Raw genomic sequence first — 21,650 nt, forward strand, 5'->3', positions numbered from 1 at the left:
GAAGTTGGGTCCCCATCCTCTTCAAGGGCACTGAAGGGGATGCTGTGGGTCGGGTGAGGGCTGCCAGGGCTTCACCAGTCCTGTCATGGGGCTTGGTGCTATGTGGGGTCTTTGTGTATGGCCCTGTGTTGTGTGCTTCCAAAGGCAGCAGTGAGCAGCTCCAGGGTCCGAGTATGCCTATGGTGAAATCCATACAGAGTGCCTATGGGACAGGAAAGCTTCAGCAAGTTTCTTGCGTGTCCAACAAGGTGCCACACCATGATCCTACCACACTTTGGCTTTGCTGGGGCTGTGCTTGTCTCCACATCTTTGTTATTTAGGCAGAAAGGAGGAGTGGGGCTGTGCACCACAGAGGTGTCCCACTGTGCCCCTTGCAGGAGGCTGTGGGGACATCAATGAGGATGATTACCGGTGTCCATCTCCTTCAAGGCTCAAAGCAATTTGCAAACAAGTGTTCAGCTCTGGGATGAGCTCTGTGCTGTTCCGTTCCACATCATCCCTTCCTGCTTGCACCAAGCACCCTTTGCCTGGCTGCTCCTTGCTGCTGTTGCCCGTCAGCCCCACACTGGCACGGGGCCGTTTTCTGCTTCATTTCCTCCCCCAGCCTCTGGATCCCCCCTCCCTGAGCTCTGTGCTGTCGTCTCCTTAGTCATCCTGCCCGGGATAAAATATGACTGCAACTGAGAAGCGCTGAGATCGCAGCTCCCCTCGGGGACTGCTTGCCCACATCACCTGTCGGATCGAGAGCCGGCGTGTCCTTGGAAAATTATGTATTTCAGTCCGCCGGGGTGCTAATTTGCAAGGCCCATTACTCAAACGAAACATTAAAATGGCCGTCCATAAACCAGAGCCTTTATTCGTGCCTCCCCCTCTGTCTGAACTCCCCTCGCCAGGTATAGGCTTCCTGTCAAGCCTAAGAGCCAAAAGCAAAGATTTATTGATAGGTACCTTGACTCCAGCTTGCATTTTAATTATGTCGCCGTCAGCCTGTGCCGAGAATAAACTCGGTGGCTATTGTGTTATCCCTGCTTCATCTCTGCGAATAAATGCACCTGGAGAACAGTGGTTTTATGGAGTCCCTCTGGGGGGGACCACTTGCTTTCTGGCACTGTGTGAAGCCAAGCATGGCCTCGGGGGTTGGGTTGGGTTGGGTTGGTGGGCTGGCTGTTGGAAGGCAACGGACTTGAGCTGGAATTGCTGTTTGGCGGGTTGGATTTCACGCTGGGAGCAGCACTGAATTGAGAAGGCACGCTTGTCAGGGAGGAGATGTGATGAACTTCGGCGCTGGGTTGTTTATTTTCCGTATCTGTTTGTGCGGGTGTGTGGGGATGTATAAATATTATTCGCATGCGACAGACAACACTGGTGTCTTTCTTAATACGGGTGCAGAGTTTGACCTGGCACTCTCTGGTGGAGGCGATGCATATTTATCAGCGAAGCAATGGGTGGGAATTAATGCCTCTCCCGGCGTGTCAGACGCTATCTCAGCAAAACGGGGCTATTATTGGAGTGAACAAAGGCACAAGCCGCCTGGCCACGGCCGTGTCCCCAGCTCTAACTTCGTTAAGAACCACAGGAGAGATGCCCTCGGCATGAAGCCAACCCTGGGAGCTGACAGCTGCGTCCCATAGGCTGGTGATGCCATCTGCCTCAGTTTCCCCACTGGTAGAGAAGACATCGGTCCTTACCATGGCCCAGCAGGGGAAGGCGAATGGTTCTGTTCATTAACATGCACAAAGTGCTCTGATATTCTTAGATGGAAGCGCCACGTATTGGTATAATATTACTGTACCTCGTTTGACTTCTTTTTCTATTGCAGACCCTCTCTTGATCCCGTTACCTGCAGTAACAGTTATCTGGCTATATTTTATCATCTGAATATTTCAATTAAATTACTTTAAGGGGGAAAAAAAAGCCTACACCGAAGTTGGAAATGATCACTGTATCACTCCAACTTTCCTCCATTCCCAGAAGGTTAATTGAAAGGCAGCCATCTTGGTGACGTTTAGACAAATGAGGATAATTATGTGTTCTCCAGCTCTTTGAGAGGTTAATTGCTTAGATGTACGAAGACTTGAAGAACAAAGAAGGAATAAATCAGAAGCAGGACTATGATCTGATAATGTAATTTGGTATATTCATGTACAACTCAAACAAATAAACCCCCCCCTAATTGCATGAAGTCGTTGGGCTGCGCAGACGTCCCGCTGTAGGGTGATGATGGAGAGGTCTCCTGCCAGCTGTCAAGCTGATGGCTCGTGATCAGGGCCTCCCTCTTGTACCTGGGATGGCTTCATCCATTGGGTCCATGGGATTTCCTCCATCTGCAGGATGTGTGCTTTGGGCTTCTGGTAGAAGGAAGGTGTGAATGAGCTGGGGATGGGGTGGGAGATCTTCCAGTCATCCTCAGATGTGACCTTTGTGTTCCTTGTCTGTGGCTGTGCTGGTTTTGATGAGCCAAAGGTGTGGCGTTGTGGGCCTGAAAGAGATCAGCTCTTGGCATGGTTTGGAGGAACTACTAAGCAACCCGATGGAGCTGTGGGCGTCCCTGTTCATTGCAGGGGGGCTAGACCAGATGGCCTGTAAAGATCCCTTTCAACTCATACTATTCTATGACTCTATGATCTGGGCTTCTGCTTTGCCTTGCTCCTTGAGCACCTCAACCACACAGGTATTGTGGTGCTCTCCAAGGCACCCACACAATGCTCAAGAGGGATGCAAAGAAAAACACCCTCTAGGTCAGCCCCTCACCCACGTGCTTCAGCACAGTGGAAATACTGAGCACGTTGCATTGACGCCGCTGGTTTGTTTGAGTCCCACGTGTTAGCATCATGGCCATCAGGTGCATTTATTTAAAGCACATCCCAATTATAGTTCTCTTTGTGTTCTCATGTGCTGACAAACTCGGGAGAGAAGAGAATTTTCTCTTGCAGAGAGCTGAGATGTTCACAGTGCTCCCTCATATACACACACAGACAAATGAATATCTCTATACAGGTGAGATGTGCTTTGGCTGCTCGTTGCCTGGTGCTTGGAGCTGCCAGCCCTGCTTTCCGAGCCCATGATGAAGTAGTGAGCGTAGAGCAGACAGGTCAGAGGAGGCGCGGGAGCGGCGGGCAGAGAATTTCCTCTGGTGGGTTATTTTATTTTGCCTAATTGTTGGTGAAATTTCTGCAAATTGGCAATTATATTCCTGGGCTGATTGCTTACCCGGGTAATTTGCACATCTCTCATTTGGCAGCAGCTCTGCACGGCGTTCACTGTGAAATATGGCCTCAACCTCTACCAGCACTGCTTCCCTCCTTTTAGGCACTATTAGTTGTGCCCATGGAGCTTCTTCACCCCAAGCCTCGTGCTTGCATCACTTTGAGATGCTGTTTTTTTTCTTCATTATCCCAAGGCCCAGCGGTGGTTGGAGCACTGGAGGTGGGTGGGTGCAGCTCCATGCTCAAGGAGTTGGAGCTCTTATCGAAGCCTCCAGGCTGTGCACAACACTGAGCTTCCCAGCCAGGCAATGATCAAATACTGTCTGATTTTTCAACCGTGAGGGTCAGGAAAATGGTGCTTTGCTTTTTCTGCCCATTGGGAGCTTTGGGGTGAAACGTCTTCATCTGGAATCTCTTCTTCCCTCCCCGTCCCCCCAGCTCCATGTCTGGGGAAATCTGAATTGATTTCAAACCAACAAATGCCTCCCCACGCCCAACCTTTGAGGAGTCCTGAGCCTCAGCCTCCAAAGCACCGCCAAGTGGTTTTTCCACCTATTTGTCAGGCCCGTCTGAAATTGCAGTTTAATTCTCCGTATTTGCTCTTGTATTGTGTATTAAGATACAGCGAGTTTATCCAGCAGTCCAGCTGTTTTGAAGATAATTACTACAGAACTCAACCTGATGTAAAATAATCCTCCCGGGCAGGCAGCCAAGAGCCTGAGACTTATCCTCCAAAGACTGAAACCTCTCCATTACCCTTAAGAGCTGCAGAGATAGGAGCGGGTGTCTCATGACAAATATATTTTTCCTGGTAATTAATGGTGGGTAGGGAGAAGGGCTGGGGAGGGGGTCTGTGATGGGGGTGGTGGTGTGGATGGACAGACTGAAAGACACACAGAGCACATCTGGCCAGATGTGCATCCAAAGTGACCTGCGTGCCAACGCTCCCCCTGGGGACACCCATGGGCCCCTCTGTAAAACCTCCTCACTGTTACCTCCACACTGATGGATCCCATGGATTCTCCAGGTCTGGTGTGGATCCCTCAGCTCAGTTGGTGGTTGTGTGTCCCACCAGTATAGGCTTTTGCTTTGCACTGATGGTTGCACAGTGTTTTTATCAGGTGTCAGCCTCAGCCTCTTCTGTTGGCAGTGCACAGAGGCAGGCCATGCATCAGTAGCATCTGCTACAAGGCAGCACTCATGCTGTCCTGGTCCAGTTTTCCCTCTTTGCCATCCAGGGAGAGCTATAAGATCAGTTTGCTCAGGCTGTACAGAAGATCATTCTATCCCTGACCTGTGCTTTAATCAGGTTTAATCAACATTCTTTCTTCTTCTGTATCCACGGGACACTGCCAGAGTCACCGGAGCTGTGCCTGCATTGTCCCAGGTTGAAAGTGGCTGCGGTGGATACTGTCACCATCCCCATCAGGACGGCTGAGTCATAGCAGTCAGAGCCCAGCATTGCCACACGTTAATTACCACTACTTAGCTGCATGGCCAACTGTGACAGTGAGACAGTTATTTCTGCCTGTGAAGGTGGTAGAAAAAAAGTAGAAAGGGGAGAAAAAAGGAATAGTGTAAAAAACCAACCCATCCCTAAACCCACACCACACAAGAAGAGGGCTGCAGGTTCTTGGCTGTTCAGGTCTGCTAACACCGTGAGCAATAAACTCTGCTTTTCTTCTCCTCCTTTTGATTGAAGAACACTAGAAATCAGCCGGGGAGCAGGTGCTGCATTGTGTTAGATTAGCACTGATTGAATTCTTACACAGGTGCTGATTGAGGTGCCTGTCTCAGCAAAAAGCCTGTGTGCTGTGAGCACAGGGGTAGTGGGGCTGCATCCTTTGGGGCTGTCAGTGGTTTCTCCTGGTGTTTTTGCTTCCCTTCTGGGCCACAGAGCATCAGTGCTGGGTGAGAGAATAAGGTGAGAAACCATCCCCACCCCTGTATGCTGCTGGGATGCTGCAGGTGATGTTATCAAGGGGAGCAGCAATGCTCTGGTGGGCATTATTGGAAGGCTGTTTGGAGAGGAGCTGGGAGGGTGCTCAGCTCAGCCCAGCCAGGCTGTTTCCAGACATGTTTTCCCCAGACTGAATGCCCAGCTCTGTGCCTTCATTCTCATCTCCTCTTGGAAGATCAGGTGTGGCTGCACACACTGACTTATTCCGATGTTAGCATTTAAGTGCCATCTGCTCTATAAACATCCCCATTGATTTGCTCTATCAAAAGGGCCTCCCGCTCTATTTCTTTTGCTGCAGCCTCATATTTTCTTATGAAGATTTCTATTAAGCTAATAATGGCTGTTGGCCACCGGAGGCTAAGGCTGATGCTTTCTGATCTTCTCTGCTGCAATGGGCGCGAGGATAACATCTCCTCTGTACCCTTAGGATGGTGTCAGGGGGCATATTTGCTCAGTAATGATGCTTGTGTTGTCTTGCATTGGGAGCACGGTGCCTGAGGCAATGGGTGGTTTCCCATAGCTGTATACAGACATATGGAGAAGTGTAATCTATAGGCACAGGTTGGCAGAGATAACAGCAGAAACAGGTGGATGTGCAGAAGAGAGAGATGGGTGCTTGTTGTTTTCATATCTCTCGCAAAGAAGAATCGAGTCGAGGCAGAGAGAGTCTCAGCAAGTAGCTCAGTGACTGCAGGAGGCAAAAATCTCATTGCAACACCCCGTCCACTTTTTTGTAGGGGGTGAAGTTGTCTGCACACAGACGTGCATGGTTGAGCTTCTGATCAGCTGCTGGTGGATGACAAGCTGGTCTCCTGGGAGCAGAGGTGTGGGGTCAGAATGAGAACATAGTGAGTCCGTGTAGGATCAGGACTGGCAATGAGTTTGGGCCAAAGGATCTGGGAGTGGTGGTGGTCACAGGGGCTGCTCTGAGACTGAGGGTTGTGCAGATGCTGCAGTGCATCAGTGCTGCTCTGTGCAGCTTCACCCCTCAGGGCTGCATGGCGAGGGTTAAGTCTGGAGTTGTGATGCCTTGCAAAGCCAGCGCCCGCCTTCTTCATCATCTTGTTATTATTCTAATGTCTGGGAGCTGCAGTCATGGACCAAAACACCATTAAACTCTCTGAAATGGAGTAACAAGACAGCCCCGGTCCTCACAGGCTTATTATCTTTGCAGATGGATATTTTATATTTAGCAACCTCTAATGTATCAATTTGGGCTTTGGTTTTTCATGGGGACTGACTTCTGTTCTGGTGCTGGGGCACAGGCAGAGGGAACAGTGCTGTAGGGGAAGCAGAGGGGAGAAGCCTCCTGGCTGGGGGGTGGTCTGGGAGGAAAATGGGGGGATTCCTGGTGGTCTGTGGTGTGTTGGAACCATGCTGAGGTTGCCTGGGGAAGCCCAGTTGTGCAGTAGGTATTGCTGTGGGAATAGCTGTTGCTGTGTCCTTGGCAGAAGAGGGGATGTGTGTTGGGATTCCTGTGTTGGGAAGGGTTGGGGTGGCCCTAAAACAGGAGGTTGGGTCTGATCAGGAGAGGTAGAGCCATACAGCCCCAGTAGGACAGGAGGGAGAGAGAAAAGCACTGATGGCCCAGATGGGAAGAAAGATGCCAGCAGAATGGGATGAAGATGAGAATAAACCTTGGAGCTGATGGTGCTGATGCTCAGTCCTGCCCTGGGGAGCTGCTGTCTGAGCCCCACCAGCACACACTGCAGATGCCGTGGTACGCACAGCTAATGCGATGCTTTACGTTGTTGGGAGAGGATTAGAGGAGCCGCGTGTTTTGCTGGCCTGTTTCTAATTTGCATATTTAACGAAGCGGGAGCTCCGCCAGGTTCTGTTCTTTTGTGTTTACTTCTGAGGAGCCGTGTTTATTTCTGATGATTACAAATAAATCTCCTCTGCCTTTGCTCCAGCCACCCCGAGTTAAAGGCATTCAGTGCCACGTTCAGAGCCTGGTAGCTCCATCACTGGAGCAGGTACTGGAAGAGAGGGAGAAATCCCAGCAGGAATCCCCTGCAAACATAATTAATGATAGCTTCTTGTACTGGGTGCGTGCTCTGCCCCTTGGACAGGCTGGAAATCTCCCAAGCTGAATGACCACACTGTTACTATTGAGGGGATGCAGTGGCCCAGTGGGGGCTGTGCCCCTTCAGCATCCTCAATGACCCACCTGCATTTGGGTTATTGTGACAGTATGGGCATCCTGTGTTCCTGCAGTAGGTGCCAAAGCCACCTGTACCCTGGTGGGAAGATGGGGCACACTCAGCCCGTGGCTGTGGCCGTGTCCTCAGGACAGGTTCCTCTGCTCCATCGTGGCTCCAAGCTGCTTCTCTTTCGCTCCTGATCTGGGTCAAATATTTTAGCTTCAGAAAACTGGGTCAGCCGATGCGTTTGCGACCAATTTTGGCATCTCCATTTGTCATTTGGAAGAGATGTGGAGCCTACAGGAGTGAAAAATGGTTTGGGGTTGAAGGGCTGTAGAAGTATTTAAAAGAATGGATTTGTTTGTTTGCATGAGAAGGTGAGAGGGTTGCGGGTCGATGCACATCTCCCCCGAGGCTCCTGCTCTCCCATAGCCCTGCTTTGCAGCTGCAAAAAGACTGTGCTGCCCCAGTGTTATGGGGATATCCATCCTTTGGGTTATTTTGCACCCACGGATCTCTGTTTGGAAGCCCTGCTTTACTCCCCTAACTCTGCACGTGTCATTTATCCCTTGGAAAGATTGGTACTGCCCCTGGTGGGTTATTTCCCTCACCGTGGGGGAGCCCCAGCTTGCAGATGTGCAGCTCCAGGCTTGGCCCTGCTGCCACTGCAGGGAAGGGCTGAGATGTGCACAGGGGAAGGCTGGGAATGAAGGCAGCAGGTGTTATTTCACGTCCCATGCATAGGGAAAGTGCTGTCGGTGTCATTAATGAGGCTGGGCAGGCACCTGCCATGGGAGCAACGCGGGGGTCCCTGCTAATAAGGGTGGGAGGAGGGGGGGCTGGTCACACAGTGCTGCCAAACACAAAGGCCATGTCGGAGGAGTTATTTGTATTGTTGACACTAAGTGAAATAATTCCTCGGAAAACTTCAAAATTAGCATTTACGGATGAGGAATGGGTGCAATTAGAGGGGAAGAAGCAGAGCGTCGGTGCCCCCAGGTCCCTCCCTCATGCATCTTCCCACTCTGCCACGCTTGGGTTCATCGCCCTCGGCTCTCATGGGGTGTTGGCGTTGGTACAGCGGCTCCCATCCCTCAGCAGAGCAAAGGGATGAGTATGGGGCTGGGGAGATGTTGCAGGGTGGATGTGGAGCTGATAGAATCGATTGTGGTGCACGAAGAAGAGCTGCAGAAGGGAGCCGGGATGAGGCTGTGGGTTGGGACTGATGTTTGCATCTCCATCCAAAGCTGTTTCCCCTGCCTCGCTGTCTCCAGGTGAACCATGGAGACAGGAAGGGGTTATTTCCCTCCTGCCTGACACATGCTTTATTTTCTTTTGTCCCTTCTGGACTCGTAACGGAGCGATTCTCCTGGAGATGGATATGGTGCCTCCAGGAGACTGTTAATGTGGGTTTGTCTTTGTTCTTAATTAGATCCCTTCAAGGGAAAACCTCCTGGCCCGCTTTATTATCCAGCTTTGTCAGAGCTTGTCTGCTTTATCTAAACACTTTGAAGAAGTCTCTTTACCTGTTTGCTTACTGGAGACATTATCATAATCCTGGTCAATTGGAAATAGGTAGCAAAGGCAGCTCAGAGATGAGGGAGTGCTGGCGGCTTAGCAGCTAATGGATATCGCTTTCTGAGCCTGATGAAGAAGCTGGCAGGGCACTGTGTGTGTTGGGGTGTGTGCTGGTGTTTGCTGTCACCCGAAGCAGGGAGGCTCTGTGGGTCGACTCTCTGCATTACAGAAGCACGTCAGCTTCCCAGTCTTTGAGTCTTTTTGATGGAGATCCTTTCCATCAAATGCTGTGGGTAAGGAAGGGGGGATGCTGTCCTTGTTCCAGCCCACATGAGCACATCTGTCTGTGTTATGGGACTGGTGGAGGTTTGGCTTTAAGCCCCAGATGTGGGCAGGAGATGCAAAACGAGCAGCCTGGGCTGCCAGGGCTCTTGTGCCCACCCCAAACAGCCCCAGTTCATGTGAGCCGGAGCCAGTGAGTGGTGTTTGAACATTCCCAGAGACGGCACAAGCGCATCTTCCTGTCACTTCAAACCCTGCTCCTTGTACTTCACCCCTAATGAGGGGACCCGGGAGTACCTCGGAGGGCTTTAGTCTGGATATTTATATGAGTGCAGACATGCAAGTTGTCTGTTTTACATATTACTGCCCTGATTTTTCAGTGCACGCAATGAATAATTTACAGAAACCGTGTGTAAGTATCTCTTTATTATTCATTATAATGAAGTGAGACAGCAGTAATAGTCCACTAGACTGGAATCCCCCAGGGCTGAACTTAACTAGGCTGTGCTTAGCTCTCCCCCAGTTAATTTGAATGGAGGGAGGACTCGCTTTCCCCAAAAGGGCAATGCCTACACTTGGCACAAGGCCACCTCACCTCTTTGATGGGACAACCAGGATGCCTGCCCTGCAGTGTGCATTTCTATGGCCGTGGTGGCATGAGGATGCTTGGGCTCCAGGAGTGCCCCCAGAGCCATTGGGCTTTCCAGGCATCCAGCGTGCAGTGCGAGCTTGTGCAGATGTACAGCTCCTACATGGGGAAAGGGACTTGTTTGCAGGAGTGAGCAATACATCCGAAGACCAATGGGGACCCTGAAACACACCACCTCTGTGTGGTAGGGATGGGGCAGTCCTCCTGCCTATGTCTGAATTTACTGTCGTGTGGGAAGGGATGTATGAGTGCTGCCTGATTGACTTCAGTGCCTTGCCCTAAGTTGCTGCCAGCACAAGATTGTGCCTGGGGTTGTTTTCTTGGTCTGCTTTCACACTGAAGGAGCTCCCCGACCGCCATCCTCAGGTGGGAAAGGCAAAGCTCCCGAGGAACACTCAGCTCTTGATTTACCCAAATGCACAGTGGTTTGGCTGTGGGTACCAAGGAAGCAGCGAAGGCCAGAAGTAAATAGATCGAGCAAATCTATCAAGTGGAATGAAACAGCCACGTTCTCAGGGAACATTTTAATTCCTCTTTTTATTCCCTTTCCCCGGCGCTTTGTTGCCAAGCGTAAGTCAGCACCGCGGACCGGAGCTCCCCAGCCTTCGCGCTTCTTGTGGAGGGAGGGAGCCAGGCAGGAAATAAGTAATTGAAATGACTGTGTTGTGTTTTCAAGGCACTTGGAGGATTTACAGCTGCTTATCCAAATGTTCCCTTTCCTTCCTGCGTGTGCTGGCTCGACGTCTCTGGCTCTTTCTCTTCTTCCTCTCTCGGTGTGCGCCGGCCGCTCTCCCCTGCCGTGGTGGTGTATATCACACCGGGATGGCTCGAGGGCTGTGCTGACAAGCCAAACTGTCAGCAAATTTTACAGCTTCATCTCCAATCCTGGGCGAGCGGGGGATGCGGGAAGCCTTTGCGGCGCGTGGAGGTCAAACCTAATGGGATTTTCATCTGCGTCTCCCCAGAGCCATGGGGGGGAAAAGGAAAGGAAAAAAGGCAGTGCCATTTTCTGAGGAATCTTGCCATGATGGGGAATGCAGGTGGTGGTGGAAGGGATGCAATGCCTTGGTGTGCAGTGTGTGTGTGGGGCATGCAGTCCCCGTACCAGCTGTAGGGTATGGGAGGATGGTGATAATGTTCCCATCCACTTCTGGGAGCTGGGGTGCTCTATGTGTGTGTTGGCACTGGGTTGGTGACCCTTCTGCTCTTCTTTTGCAGGTGTACTGTGGATGACAGGGTGACGCGGGTAGCGTGGTTGAACCGCAGCACCATCCTGTATGCTGGCAATGACAAGTGGTCTATAGACAACCGCGTGGTCATCCTCTCCAACACCAAAACCCAGTACAGCATCAAGATCCACAACGTGGATGTGTATGATGAGGGGCCCTACACCTGCTCTGTGCAGACAGACAATCACCCCAAAACATCACGCGTCCACCTCATCGTGCAAGGTGAGTCCTAACATTCATGGTGCTGGCTTTGAACTGAATATTGAAGAAGAGTTTCCAGAGTGCCAAAGGGTTTGGAGGCCCTATTTGTAAATGGAGAGTTTGGGATCACGGTAACATCTGTTGCATTGTGTGTTCTTGGAGGAGATGAACTCATGTTGTCCATGTCTTGCTGTGTTGTGTGGTTGTGGCATGAGGTGGAGAACACCTGGAAACTGAAGCTGGGGCTGGCATCCTCCTTTTCCTACCATGCAGTTTGGTTTGCTGCACTGGGGAGTTGTTTGTAAGGTGCTTAGGGAAGGGTGAAGGCAAAGCACCATCAGGTGTGGTGGAGAAATAGACTCAAAGAGCACAGGACTGGAGGAAAGATGGCAGATGGTGTGCATGGGTGTCTTCAGTGATCTTTTGTCATGGGGCTTCATAGCAGAGCGTGTTGGCTTATCAGCTGATGTTGGTTTGAAAATTGGCATCCTCAAGTCTTCTCATCTGGGAGATTCTCAGTGCTGGCAGATCAGGGTGCCTGTAGCATCATGGGCTGCAGTGAGGTGTTTTGGGGCCTTTCTTGAACCAAAGATGTCTTTCCCTTGGTCAGATGTTGGCTTCCCAGCTTGCCTAGCCCCCCCTTCACATGCACACTGCTTCCCCAACCTTCCCACCTGCAAACACTCCCTATAGAAGCAGACTAAGGACCACTTGGAGGCATGGTGTGTGGGAACCAAGCTCAAGCCCACTAGTGAGATGACCCCATAGAGTGCTGGGGCTGAGCTAGTTATAAAGCACACTGGGATATTTCCAGAGGGATCTCAGTTTGCTGGAGGTCACCACTGGGCTCCCCAGCTCTGGTGGATGGTGCCTCCAATCCTGGCTCCTTTGCAGCAGCTATCAGCTTTTGTCCAGTCTGTAGATTAATTTTTCAGAGTTAGTGTTAGTTCAGGTTAGATAAAGATAATGAAAGTTTCCTAATCCTCTTAAAGAAGATTTATCTGGCTGAGTAGAAAGCTCTCAGAATACAATAAAGCGTGTATAAAACCAGGACCTAATCTTTCCTTTAATTTCAAACAGCTGATGGGTATTGATTTTGCAATGAGCAAATCTGTAAAATTTCTCAGCCTCAACATGTCTCTGAGAAGCCCCCAACACGGATATGTATATATTTATGTATCCTTCTCATTTGGAAGAGGCAGGGTTCGATACGGCCACCGATCAAAGCAGGGAAAACCTCACCCAGCCTGTCAGCTCTCCTGCCAGGCGTGGGAGATGAGCGACTTGCTGCTTCCATGGGCTGCTGTGTGTCTGTTTGCTGCCAGATGTCCATAGGAGTTTGTAGTGGGGATCAGCTCCGAGTGTGCTGGGCTGTCCTGGGGCGGTGGTGATGCAGAGAGGGGAGGGCATAGCTTGGAAAGAAGGGAGCAAAAGATATCAGAGCATTCCCTCCTCCCATTTTAGCGATTTGACTACCATCCATCCATCCGCAAAGTTTAATCTGTTTATCCTGTCTTCCCGCTAATAGTGCTAATCCATCCAGCCAACACCTGTGAAGTATCCGAGCTCTTTCTGCCTGATGGAATGACCCCCACCTCGCCCATCGCCCTGCAGAGGCTTGGGATGGATGGTTTTGGAGCCCACCCTTTGCTTCTGCTGCCCCAGAGGTTCTTTCCTTGAGGTTGTGGTGGAGCTCTTGGTGTTGTTGGCACCAGGACTGGCCAGGCTGTGCAGCATGCAGGGCTGCAGCTGGTTCTGCCCATAGAGCACAGGCTTTTCCATGTGCAGCATGAGCACACAGCCTGAAATGAGCACGTTAGCATGAGCAAGAAAGATTACATCTCTTCTTCTTTTCCCCTCTTCATGCTCTGGCTCGTAATAAATCTCCAGCACCTAACACCCAATATCTTGCCTCATAAAATCCCCGTGCGATTATCTTATCTCATTAAAGCAAGGCCAAAAATCCTTTTATTCCACAAAGATGTTGGTGCCAAGTGCTGGTGCTTGAGTGTGCCGCAGCAGAGAGGAGCATGGAGAGAACAGCCTGCAATGCATCTCCAGGCTCTGAGGGGCAAAGCAAGGGATGGCCGCATCCAGAGCACTTGCCAGGCAGCCATGGATGATCCCACCAGGGATGGGACCACCACCTTATGTTTATCAGAGCTCTCCCAGTGTCAAATATAGGTTCAGGACTCCCTCTGCAGAGCAGACACTGTCCTGGTGGCACTCCACACACGAGCAGGCAGTAAGGACCAGTTAGCATCCGTGTTCAGGTCAATTAATTTATATTTGTATTTTGCACAACTAAAAGTTGCCCAGATAGATTATTGATTCTTTGTCCCTGTATTCAATTTGGTTTTAATTGCGCTACTGCAGGGCCAGACCTTCCCTCCTAGCAACCCGGCGATAAATCTGCCAGCGAGTCACAATCAACACTAAATGTGTCTCTTCGTGTTGTTATTAATATGTCTCTCGGATTGGTTCATTACAGCAGTTAACAGCACTTTGGAAGAGCGGGGATGGCGGGAGGCCAGGCAGCTTTTTTTCCTCTCCCTATGACGACAGGACGGATGCTTATGGGCACGTGCGTGGTGTTTTGGTGCTTGGGGAGGGTTGCAGGCACAGGGAGAGCTGGGATTTCACATGGTGTAAGAGAGAATGAGCTGCCTAATCCCTCTCTTATCATAAAGAGCCTGAAATGAGGATGCTGTTGGGCCAGGGGCTCCCTCCATTGCTGGAGCAAGGAAACCTAAACAGAGCTTGTAGGGGTGAACGGGAGGGGAGTCTGCATAGCAGAGCAGCTCTGCTGGCACTAATGACACCAAAGGAGTTGTAATTTCTCAGTCAGAGCAATTAGTAGGAAGCGGAGACTTTTGCCTGCATTGAACTGATGATGAATGTAGCCAGGAGATGTGAAGGCAGGCTGCTCCAGAGGTGCAGTGTGCCACGATGGGCCAGTGAACAGTTAAACAAGAGGTTACAGCGATGCTGCAGAAGCGAGGCATGGTCGGGTGGTGCCAATGATGCAGCAGAGCATCCTGCAGTCATGATGGGGGGGCTTTCTTCCATCAGGTCTGGAGAAACGCAGAGTGTGGTTTGGGCTGAGACCTCGGGGATGTCTTCTAACAGGGAGGAAGCCCCCATTTGTGGGTATTCCTGAACACTTCCTGGCTGATGCTGCTCTGTGTTTGTGCCAGAGCAGCTTTGCATAGCATGGCTTTGCTTTGGGATCAGAGCTCTGCGGCTGGTGGAGATCTCAGCAATGATCCCCAGCGCTGCCCATCCCTACCCAACAGTGGTCTTTTGTACTCTTCAGATGTCCCCTGTTTCTGATTTATTTGGAGAACCCTCCTCTGTTCTGCCTTAATCCCACTCACCATAGATTTTTCATTAAAGCCTCTCCCAGCTGTCTGCATCGTTACTGTTAGTTTCTGGTCGGTGCAATCCATTTTCCTGTCTCGGTGTTTTGCTGTTTCCCTCTCCCCATGGGCAGGATGGCTTCTGAAGGACCACAGCCTTTGTTCTTGGCAGCAAAGTGCTGGCTGTGCATCTCCTTCCAGCAGTACCCCCCAAATCCACATATGGGCAGTGCCCCGAACCAGGTCCTGTGTCAGTGTTTGCATCCTCTGCCTCTCAACATGGCACTGACAACAGCTATAGCTCTTCAGCAAGTGTCTCTCAAGCAAATGGAGTCTTTATTTTTTCCTTCTTCTTATTAACAACCGACTTCTCGACTCTCTGAAAGGGCAGCCCCCCCCACGCCAGCCTCATTGAGCTGTTCTCCCCTAAGACAGGCTGTGCTGCAGGCCCCCCCTCCACCACCGATTGCACAAGTGATGCTTTTAAACTTGCTTTTATCGTGCTACCTTTGATATCCAGGCAGGAGCTGAGACTGTGATACTTATTAAAACCTTACCGGGAGGCTGTGTGGCAAATAGCAAAGCAAGGGGAGCAGCTGAGTCGTAGTAGAGCTGATAAAATGCTGTACGTGCAGAAAGTGCTTCACATGAGTGTCAGTGGTTTTGCTTATTATTAGGGCGCAGGAGAGTTTGGCATGAGGGCTGTGCACGTGGTGTACAGCAGCTGCAGCTCAGCCTGGAGAATGAGCAGGGCAGGATGTGGCCTCTGCAGCAGGTTCACTGCTGTCCTTGGGTGCTTGATCTGCATTTGGGATGCTTAGAATCAGAATCAGGAAGGTTGGGACCCTCACTGTGCCCACTGACCATGTCCCTCAGTGCCACATCGCCACAGTCATCACCATTAGGGATGGTGTCTCTGCACCACTTCCCTGGGCAGCTGTGCTGGTACCTGACCGCTTGCTTGCTTTCCTACCCATCCCAAATGCACCCCTCGTTATAGCATGGTCCCTATGGGCTCTGCTTTAGCAGTAGAACAAAAAACGTGCACCAAAAATGATGTGTGTTGGCTGAGTTTTCAGGCCTATGTGTCCCAGCAACAGGCACATGAGGCTTCTTGTTTGCTTTTCTCTCCTCTTGGTGCTGCCGCCGCTCATCAGGTGGGCCAGCAAATGGGCCAGCAACGTTTGGCCACACTCTGTATCCGGGAGCATCTTCCCCCTTCATCACTCCTTGGGGTCTCGTTTGGTGCTTTGTTGATGACTGTTTTGGAGGGTTCGGCTCTGGCTGCAGCGGGTTAATTGTCCTGGTGGGGAAAAGCAAAATGGTGACTTTAAGCAGAAAACTCTTCCGTCGTTTGGCTTCGTAGCAGTGGGGATGGAGTGCAGGAAAATAGAGAAAAATCAAAAGGCTTTTAAGAGGAAAAGGGGAGAAAAAAAAAATCACTTAGGCTGGAAAGAAGTCTTCCCAGCAGGAGCACAAGGCAAGAACACATAATGTCCATAGCAGTTAAACTAATGTTTCACATTTCCTTCTCCAGGGGTATTTGTGCAGGTGGGGGTGAGGATGGAGGGGGCCTCAGCTGTTTGCTGAGCTGTTTATTGTACTACCCACTGGATGGCACAAGAGGGGGGAAAAAAGAACCATGAGCAGTTGCAGGGGGAAAAGCAATTGGCACGTGCACTGCTAGAGAGGACGAGGGGGAGATGCTGCTTTTTCATCCCATGGTAGGGGGGCTTTGGAAACTGCCATGGAAGGAAGTAGAAATCTTTGCAAGTGGCCAAAATGTGGAGTGAGTCTCATGATATCATCGTGCTGCAGGAGGTGGGGGCTGGAGAGGGTTGGTGGGGGCTGGAGAGGAGCTGCTGGACCATGCAGTTGTAGGTGGGGGCTGAAGGGCAGAGCAGCATGGGGAGCAACCAAAGGGTTACAGGAAGATGCTGAATGCTGGGGAATCGCTGCTGCAGTGGCACGTGTTGGGAACCTGAGGCTTTTGAGCTGAAGAGAGAGCAAAACGTCCTTAGAGTGGCTGGGAGAGAACACCAGCATGAAATTCAGCTGGGTGTAGGGAGGAGGCTGCGGCTTTCAGCCATAGGGGGAGGTGTGAAAGCATCCTCAGGATCCTATAAAAACAAAGGAGGGGAAAGCCCCAAAAAGCAGCTGGCAGTGAGCAGGTCAGAGCAGCAGGATGTGCTGCAGGCACCAGGAGCTGACAGAACAAAAGAGCATCAGCAGCTGGATTAATTACTGCAAAAAGCAAAAGATGGCAGAGCGGGGGGGAGGACGGGAGAAGTTGTTTCTCCCATTATATTCCCAAACAGAAAGAACGTTTTTATCGTGCTCACAAATAGCTCCCTGGGAAGCACTTTCGCTTCCTAATTGTTCATAAATTTACTGACAGGTGGTTACACAGTAGGTATAACACTCGGAGTTTTGTTTTTATTGCTTGCACCGTCTCCGTGCAAAAATATGGAGAGAAAAAAGGGTGCGTGGTATGCAGGTGGGAGATGCTGCATAGTGAAGGCAGCTCTACTCCCATGCTTTGGTTTTGGAGTTGTTTTGTTCACTCTGGTACATCCTGATTGTGGTTTTGTATCAGTGATGGGGTCTTTAATGGAGTGTTTATCCTATTGCTTTGTCCCATTGAATGCAACTGCAGGCCAGAGGTGTCGTGGTACGACAATGTGTGATGCTGTGGGTGCCCACATCCTCCATAAGAGGGGCAGGAAGGGGCTTGAGATGCAGCTGGGACATGCTTTGTGATGCTTCCACGCTCCTAAGGCATCTGGATGGGGCTGTGAGAGACGTGGCTTAGTGTCATGGTGGGGATGATTTGACGTGTGATGATCTTAGTGGCGTTCTCCAACCTTAATGATTCTGGGATTCCCCAGATATTCACTTTCCCTTCTCCTACCCATAAATGCTGCCTTTCCAGGTGCTTGTGGTCAGTTTTCTTTACTCCCCTTGACTGCACTCGGGTTGTTTTCAGGAAGAGAGGCAGGAGAAGAGATGTGGTCACTGAGGGAGTATCAGCCAGGCAGGAAAATCTCATCTCTGCTGTGGAGATGATTTGTTTGAAGCGTGTGGGCTGCGATGATTGCCCAGCCTGCAGCGTGCGAGGTGTGCTTTACTGGGGAAGGCACTGGAAAGGCAGCATTTATGGGTAGGAGAAGGGAAAGGGGGGAAGATTTCCCCCTGAATAGAGCGTTTTTGGAGTGTGCGAGGTGACAGCATGATGTGCTGCTCTCTGGGCTGAGGAATGTGACAAAAACCATCCCAATGCCCAACCCGTAGCTGTCAGATGTGCTTAATGTAGTGCTGATAAAATCAATGCCGACGAGCATCTTGGTTCATCAAAGTGGGGTTGATGAGAGGTGGTAATCCTGGCTGTCAACAAGCAGCGCTTTGGTTAAAGCCTTAATGTGCCCCTTCCACGGGAGCAAGGCAGGACATTGGGTGCATGTGTATGGGGTCTGCATCCCTGTGTGCTGGGTGGGCTGTCCAGAAGGACTCTGTCCCTGCAGGGTGTCTGGGAAGCCATCCAGGCTTGCATCTCGATGCTTCAGATCAACTGTCCATCCTTGTCTAGTAGTAATGAGAGGGAGATATGTGAATATCAATGGGAAGAGACGAGAGGTCCATAAATACTGGCGGATAAATAAAAGCATTAACATTTAATGAAAGAGGGCGGCAGCTCTCCTGCCAGATCTGTCCCTGGAAAGAGGGGAAGGAGGGGCTGGGCCGGGGGGGGAGGGAAAGCAGGAGATGCTTTTGTAACCAGAGCAGCACACGGGGTGCACAGAATGAGCAGTGGTATCTTGTGCCTTTTTGCATTGATAAAGCAGGTCGGTTTGCCTCTCACAGTGCTGTTTTGGGGCAGAAAAGCCACCAAGCACACCCAAGAGGCCCCAAGCTGTGCCAGCAAATAGGGCAGGGCACTCATGGATGCCCAGTGTTGTGCAGAACCCATAGGCTCCCATCTTATCCCACCTTCTCCCAGGTGTAGGAAGAGGTCTCTTTGAATGGTTTAGGAGCTAATGATCCGGAGGGACATCGGTGGCTCAGCCTCCCAGCTGTATGCGTGCAGCATTAATGATCTCACAGCTAAAAATAGGCAGCTTGGGGCAACGAGCATTGCTGGTGAGGATCTGGGATACAGAGTGGCCAAAAGCCAAGCCAGCTCCTGTCTGTTTGCATGCTTCTGTGTCGCTTTGAGTCAATAAGCAGGCAGTAATTACCGAAGAGCTGCCTCTCACTGCACAGATTAGCAAGGGAAGGCCATGCCCTTCGCAACAGCCATCCCCCATCAGAGTTGGGTGTCTTGCAGCATCTCCAGCCATTTTACAAGGAGGTTGTTGTAAAGCTGGGCCCGGAGGATTGGGGCAGCCCTGGGGTTTGGCAGAGTATGGGGACAAGGGGAGGAACAGGGTTTTACAGCCCCCAAGGGCATCAGCAGGAACCACTGTGCAGCCGTCTCCTGTACCCAATGTAAAACATTAATCGGCACGTCGGGCAGTGCGGGTCTTGAGCAGTAAAGGAAGGAGATAAATCACAGGCTTATTGTTATTGAATTTAGTGGCATCACTTTCACATTCAATTTCTCTCGCCCGCTTTCCAAACAAACAAGAAATTACAGCCCAAATGTATTTTTTTGGCCTGGCGAACATTATGCATTAACTTCCCCCTGATTAATATTACACGGGATGGAGGCAATCCTCTGCGGGCCACACGCTGCTCTGATGAGACCACGCGATTTGCTTTGCATCCAACCTGCTCCTAGTAGTGGTCTTTTGAATAGGAAACAAGACTGTGAATCAGGGGGTAGAGATCCTGTGATGCTGTTTTGCTTCACCCCTGTAGCTCCCCATGCACTGTCCCATGAGCACACCATGTGCTGGCATCCATATCAGTGTGACCTTGGGGTGGCTGGAGTCAGAACTGTGTTTTGGTGGCCCTCTTTGAGAAGCCGTGTGTCATACCAATGGCAGACAGTGGGCAATGTAATTTGGGCAGCATCTGTGCCCCTATTTTGGGCAGCACCTCGAAAAATTGAGGGAGGTGGTTTAGAGGGCTTGGTAGTCATGGGGTTGGCTTGATAATCTTAATGGTCTTTTCCAGCTTAATGATTCTATGATCTCACCCCTTCTCCCTTGAGTATCTCACCACTGGTGTGTTGTATGTTTGGGCTAATGAGGCAAGGCAAGGTGAGCTGCAGTAAAGTGCATTACGTGTGCTAGGAGATGGCACTCCATGTCCCCGCCTGAACACTGGTTCTGCTGCTCATCTGACTGCTAAGAGGTTTGCCCTGGGATCGTTTATTATGTTCTATATTTAGTGACAGGAGTGTCATAAAGTTGGATATTAGCTGCATATGGGATGTAGGACAGGGAGAGAGCCCTTGGTGGCTATTGCAGAAAATCAAAGATAGCCAAAAAATAGCTTGCTGTCAGCAGGTAAATGAATTGCAATGATAGTACCCACAGCAGTGCTGTTAGTCCAGCTGATCTGGGAGCTGTGTGGGTGCTGGGAGGACAGGAGAGCTTTTTGCCTCCGTGGTCATCTCATGCTGTGTGGGTGCTTGGCCTTACCTGCATCATCCTGGCCCTGCAGGTCACTGTTAGGCCACTGTTGTGTTTGCTCCCTGTTACCTTGCTCTTAGGTCCTGTTTGCTGACTGCTGTGTCCCTGCGCAGTCCCAGCTCCCTCCTGCCCTTCTTGTGGGTAAAAGCAAAGGCAATGGCAGCCTGCCCTTGAGGCTTCAGCCAGCAGCTGGTGGGATCTATAGAAATGCAATCAGGTCCCTTGGATGTCCTCCTGCCAGTCCTTATAACCTCATAGGCAACGATTGCCGTCGCAGTCCGGTATTGATGCCAGTGATGCTCTCAGGGACACCCACCCCTGTGCATCCCATGGGATCAATGTGCTGCAAGGGGCCATGCAGGCACACTTCCTGGCCCCACTTTGAGTGTCTGTCTATAGTCTGCCTTACCCAGGGGTGCATGGATGAGTCAGGCCAACATTGTGATGCATAAACATCAGACTATGAGTGCACCCAGAGATGAACAGCACAACGCTGCTCTGCTCCATGCCCTGGTTGCTCTGCATTTCCCGTGTCGTGCAAGCAGCTTTACAGAGAACATTGTCCCTGGGTGCTGTAAGGAGCGAGAGGAGCTCGGAGCACACAGGGCTGCTCAGAGCAGCAGCTGGGGACGAGCCATGGCAGCGTGCCGCCTGCACTCCCAGCACTAACTACATTTTTCACCGGTTGCTGCTGCACACTTTTCATTTTTGGATTGCCAGTCTCCCCTGAAGGACTCAGACAATCTCCCTCTGCTATAACAGACTGTACTTCTATATTAAAGTGTCAAGTTGCTGGGAAATTTACAGCCTCGCAGGGCCCATCAGGTGGCAGAGGCTCGGCAGCGCCCTCGCCATCGGGCTGTGGGGAGCGAGCTGCAAGCGCATGCATGGGGAAGCCCAGCCTTTGTGAGCCCCCCCCAAGAGCAAAAGGGGCTCTCTGGCTGTATCTTAACCCCTGCCAAGGCACAGGAATTGCTAGCAGCTGAGCATCAGCAGGACTGGATTCAGGTGGTGTTGCTGGTGGATGGTGGAAGGGTAAAGAGGGATCTGCCAAGATCCATTTGCACTTGTGCCCATTGCTGGCCACTGTGGGGCTGGGGTCTCGCATCTGCCATGGCCATAGAGGGCTCATGGGCACTGAGTGTGGCATAGCCAGCCTGGGATTTGGTTGCAGGAGACCCCTTTGCATTGTTGGATCAGCTCCTGGGGAGTGGCATTCACCAGCCCCAAGGCCTGGAGCACCATTGAGTGGCGTCAGCAAACGGGCTTTAATTGCTTTTTGCTGGGGATGGGGATTTATAGGCTTGGAGATTGCCAAGTTATTTATTAGATGGAGTATCAGGGGATAGACTAATATAAATCACAATGGCCAGCACTGAATGGAGCAGACAATCGGTAATTTAGAAAGCTTTAATAAAAATGCTAAGATATGAGAGCTGTTGGCAGTCATAATGAGTTGGTTATCATGGGTTGTCCGAAGCAGCAGGGTGGGTGTTTTGGGGTGTGCAGACCCCTCCATGCTGGTT

The 21,650-nt window shown here is 51.0% G+C and overlaps 1 protein-coding gene across 8 annotated transcripts in view; it reads left to right on the forward strand.

The window, feature by feature from the left end:
* OPCML (opioid binding protein/cell adhesion molecule like) overlaps positions 1 to 21,650 on the forward strand; it is a 264,304-nt gene that overhangs the window by 236,658 nt on the left and 5,996 nt on the right. For all 8 annotated transcript variants that reach the window (XM_085526065.1, XM_085526064.1, XM_085526063.1 and 5 more), the window contains one exon: positions 10,978 to 11,210. In XM_085526065.1, coding sequence (XP_085382191.1) covers positions 10,978 to 11,210 — 233 coding nt within the window. The remainder of the gene's footprint in view (positions 1 to 10,977; positions 11,211 to 21,650) is intronic.

This window comes from Coturnix japonica, chromosome 34, assembly GCF_054131305.1.
Source record: "Coturnix japonica strain WE chromosome 34, WE-NBRP24, whole genome shotgun sequence".
NCBI lineage: Eukaryota > Metazoa > Chordata > Aves > Galliformes > Phasianidae > Coturnix > Coturnix japonica.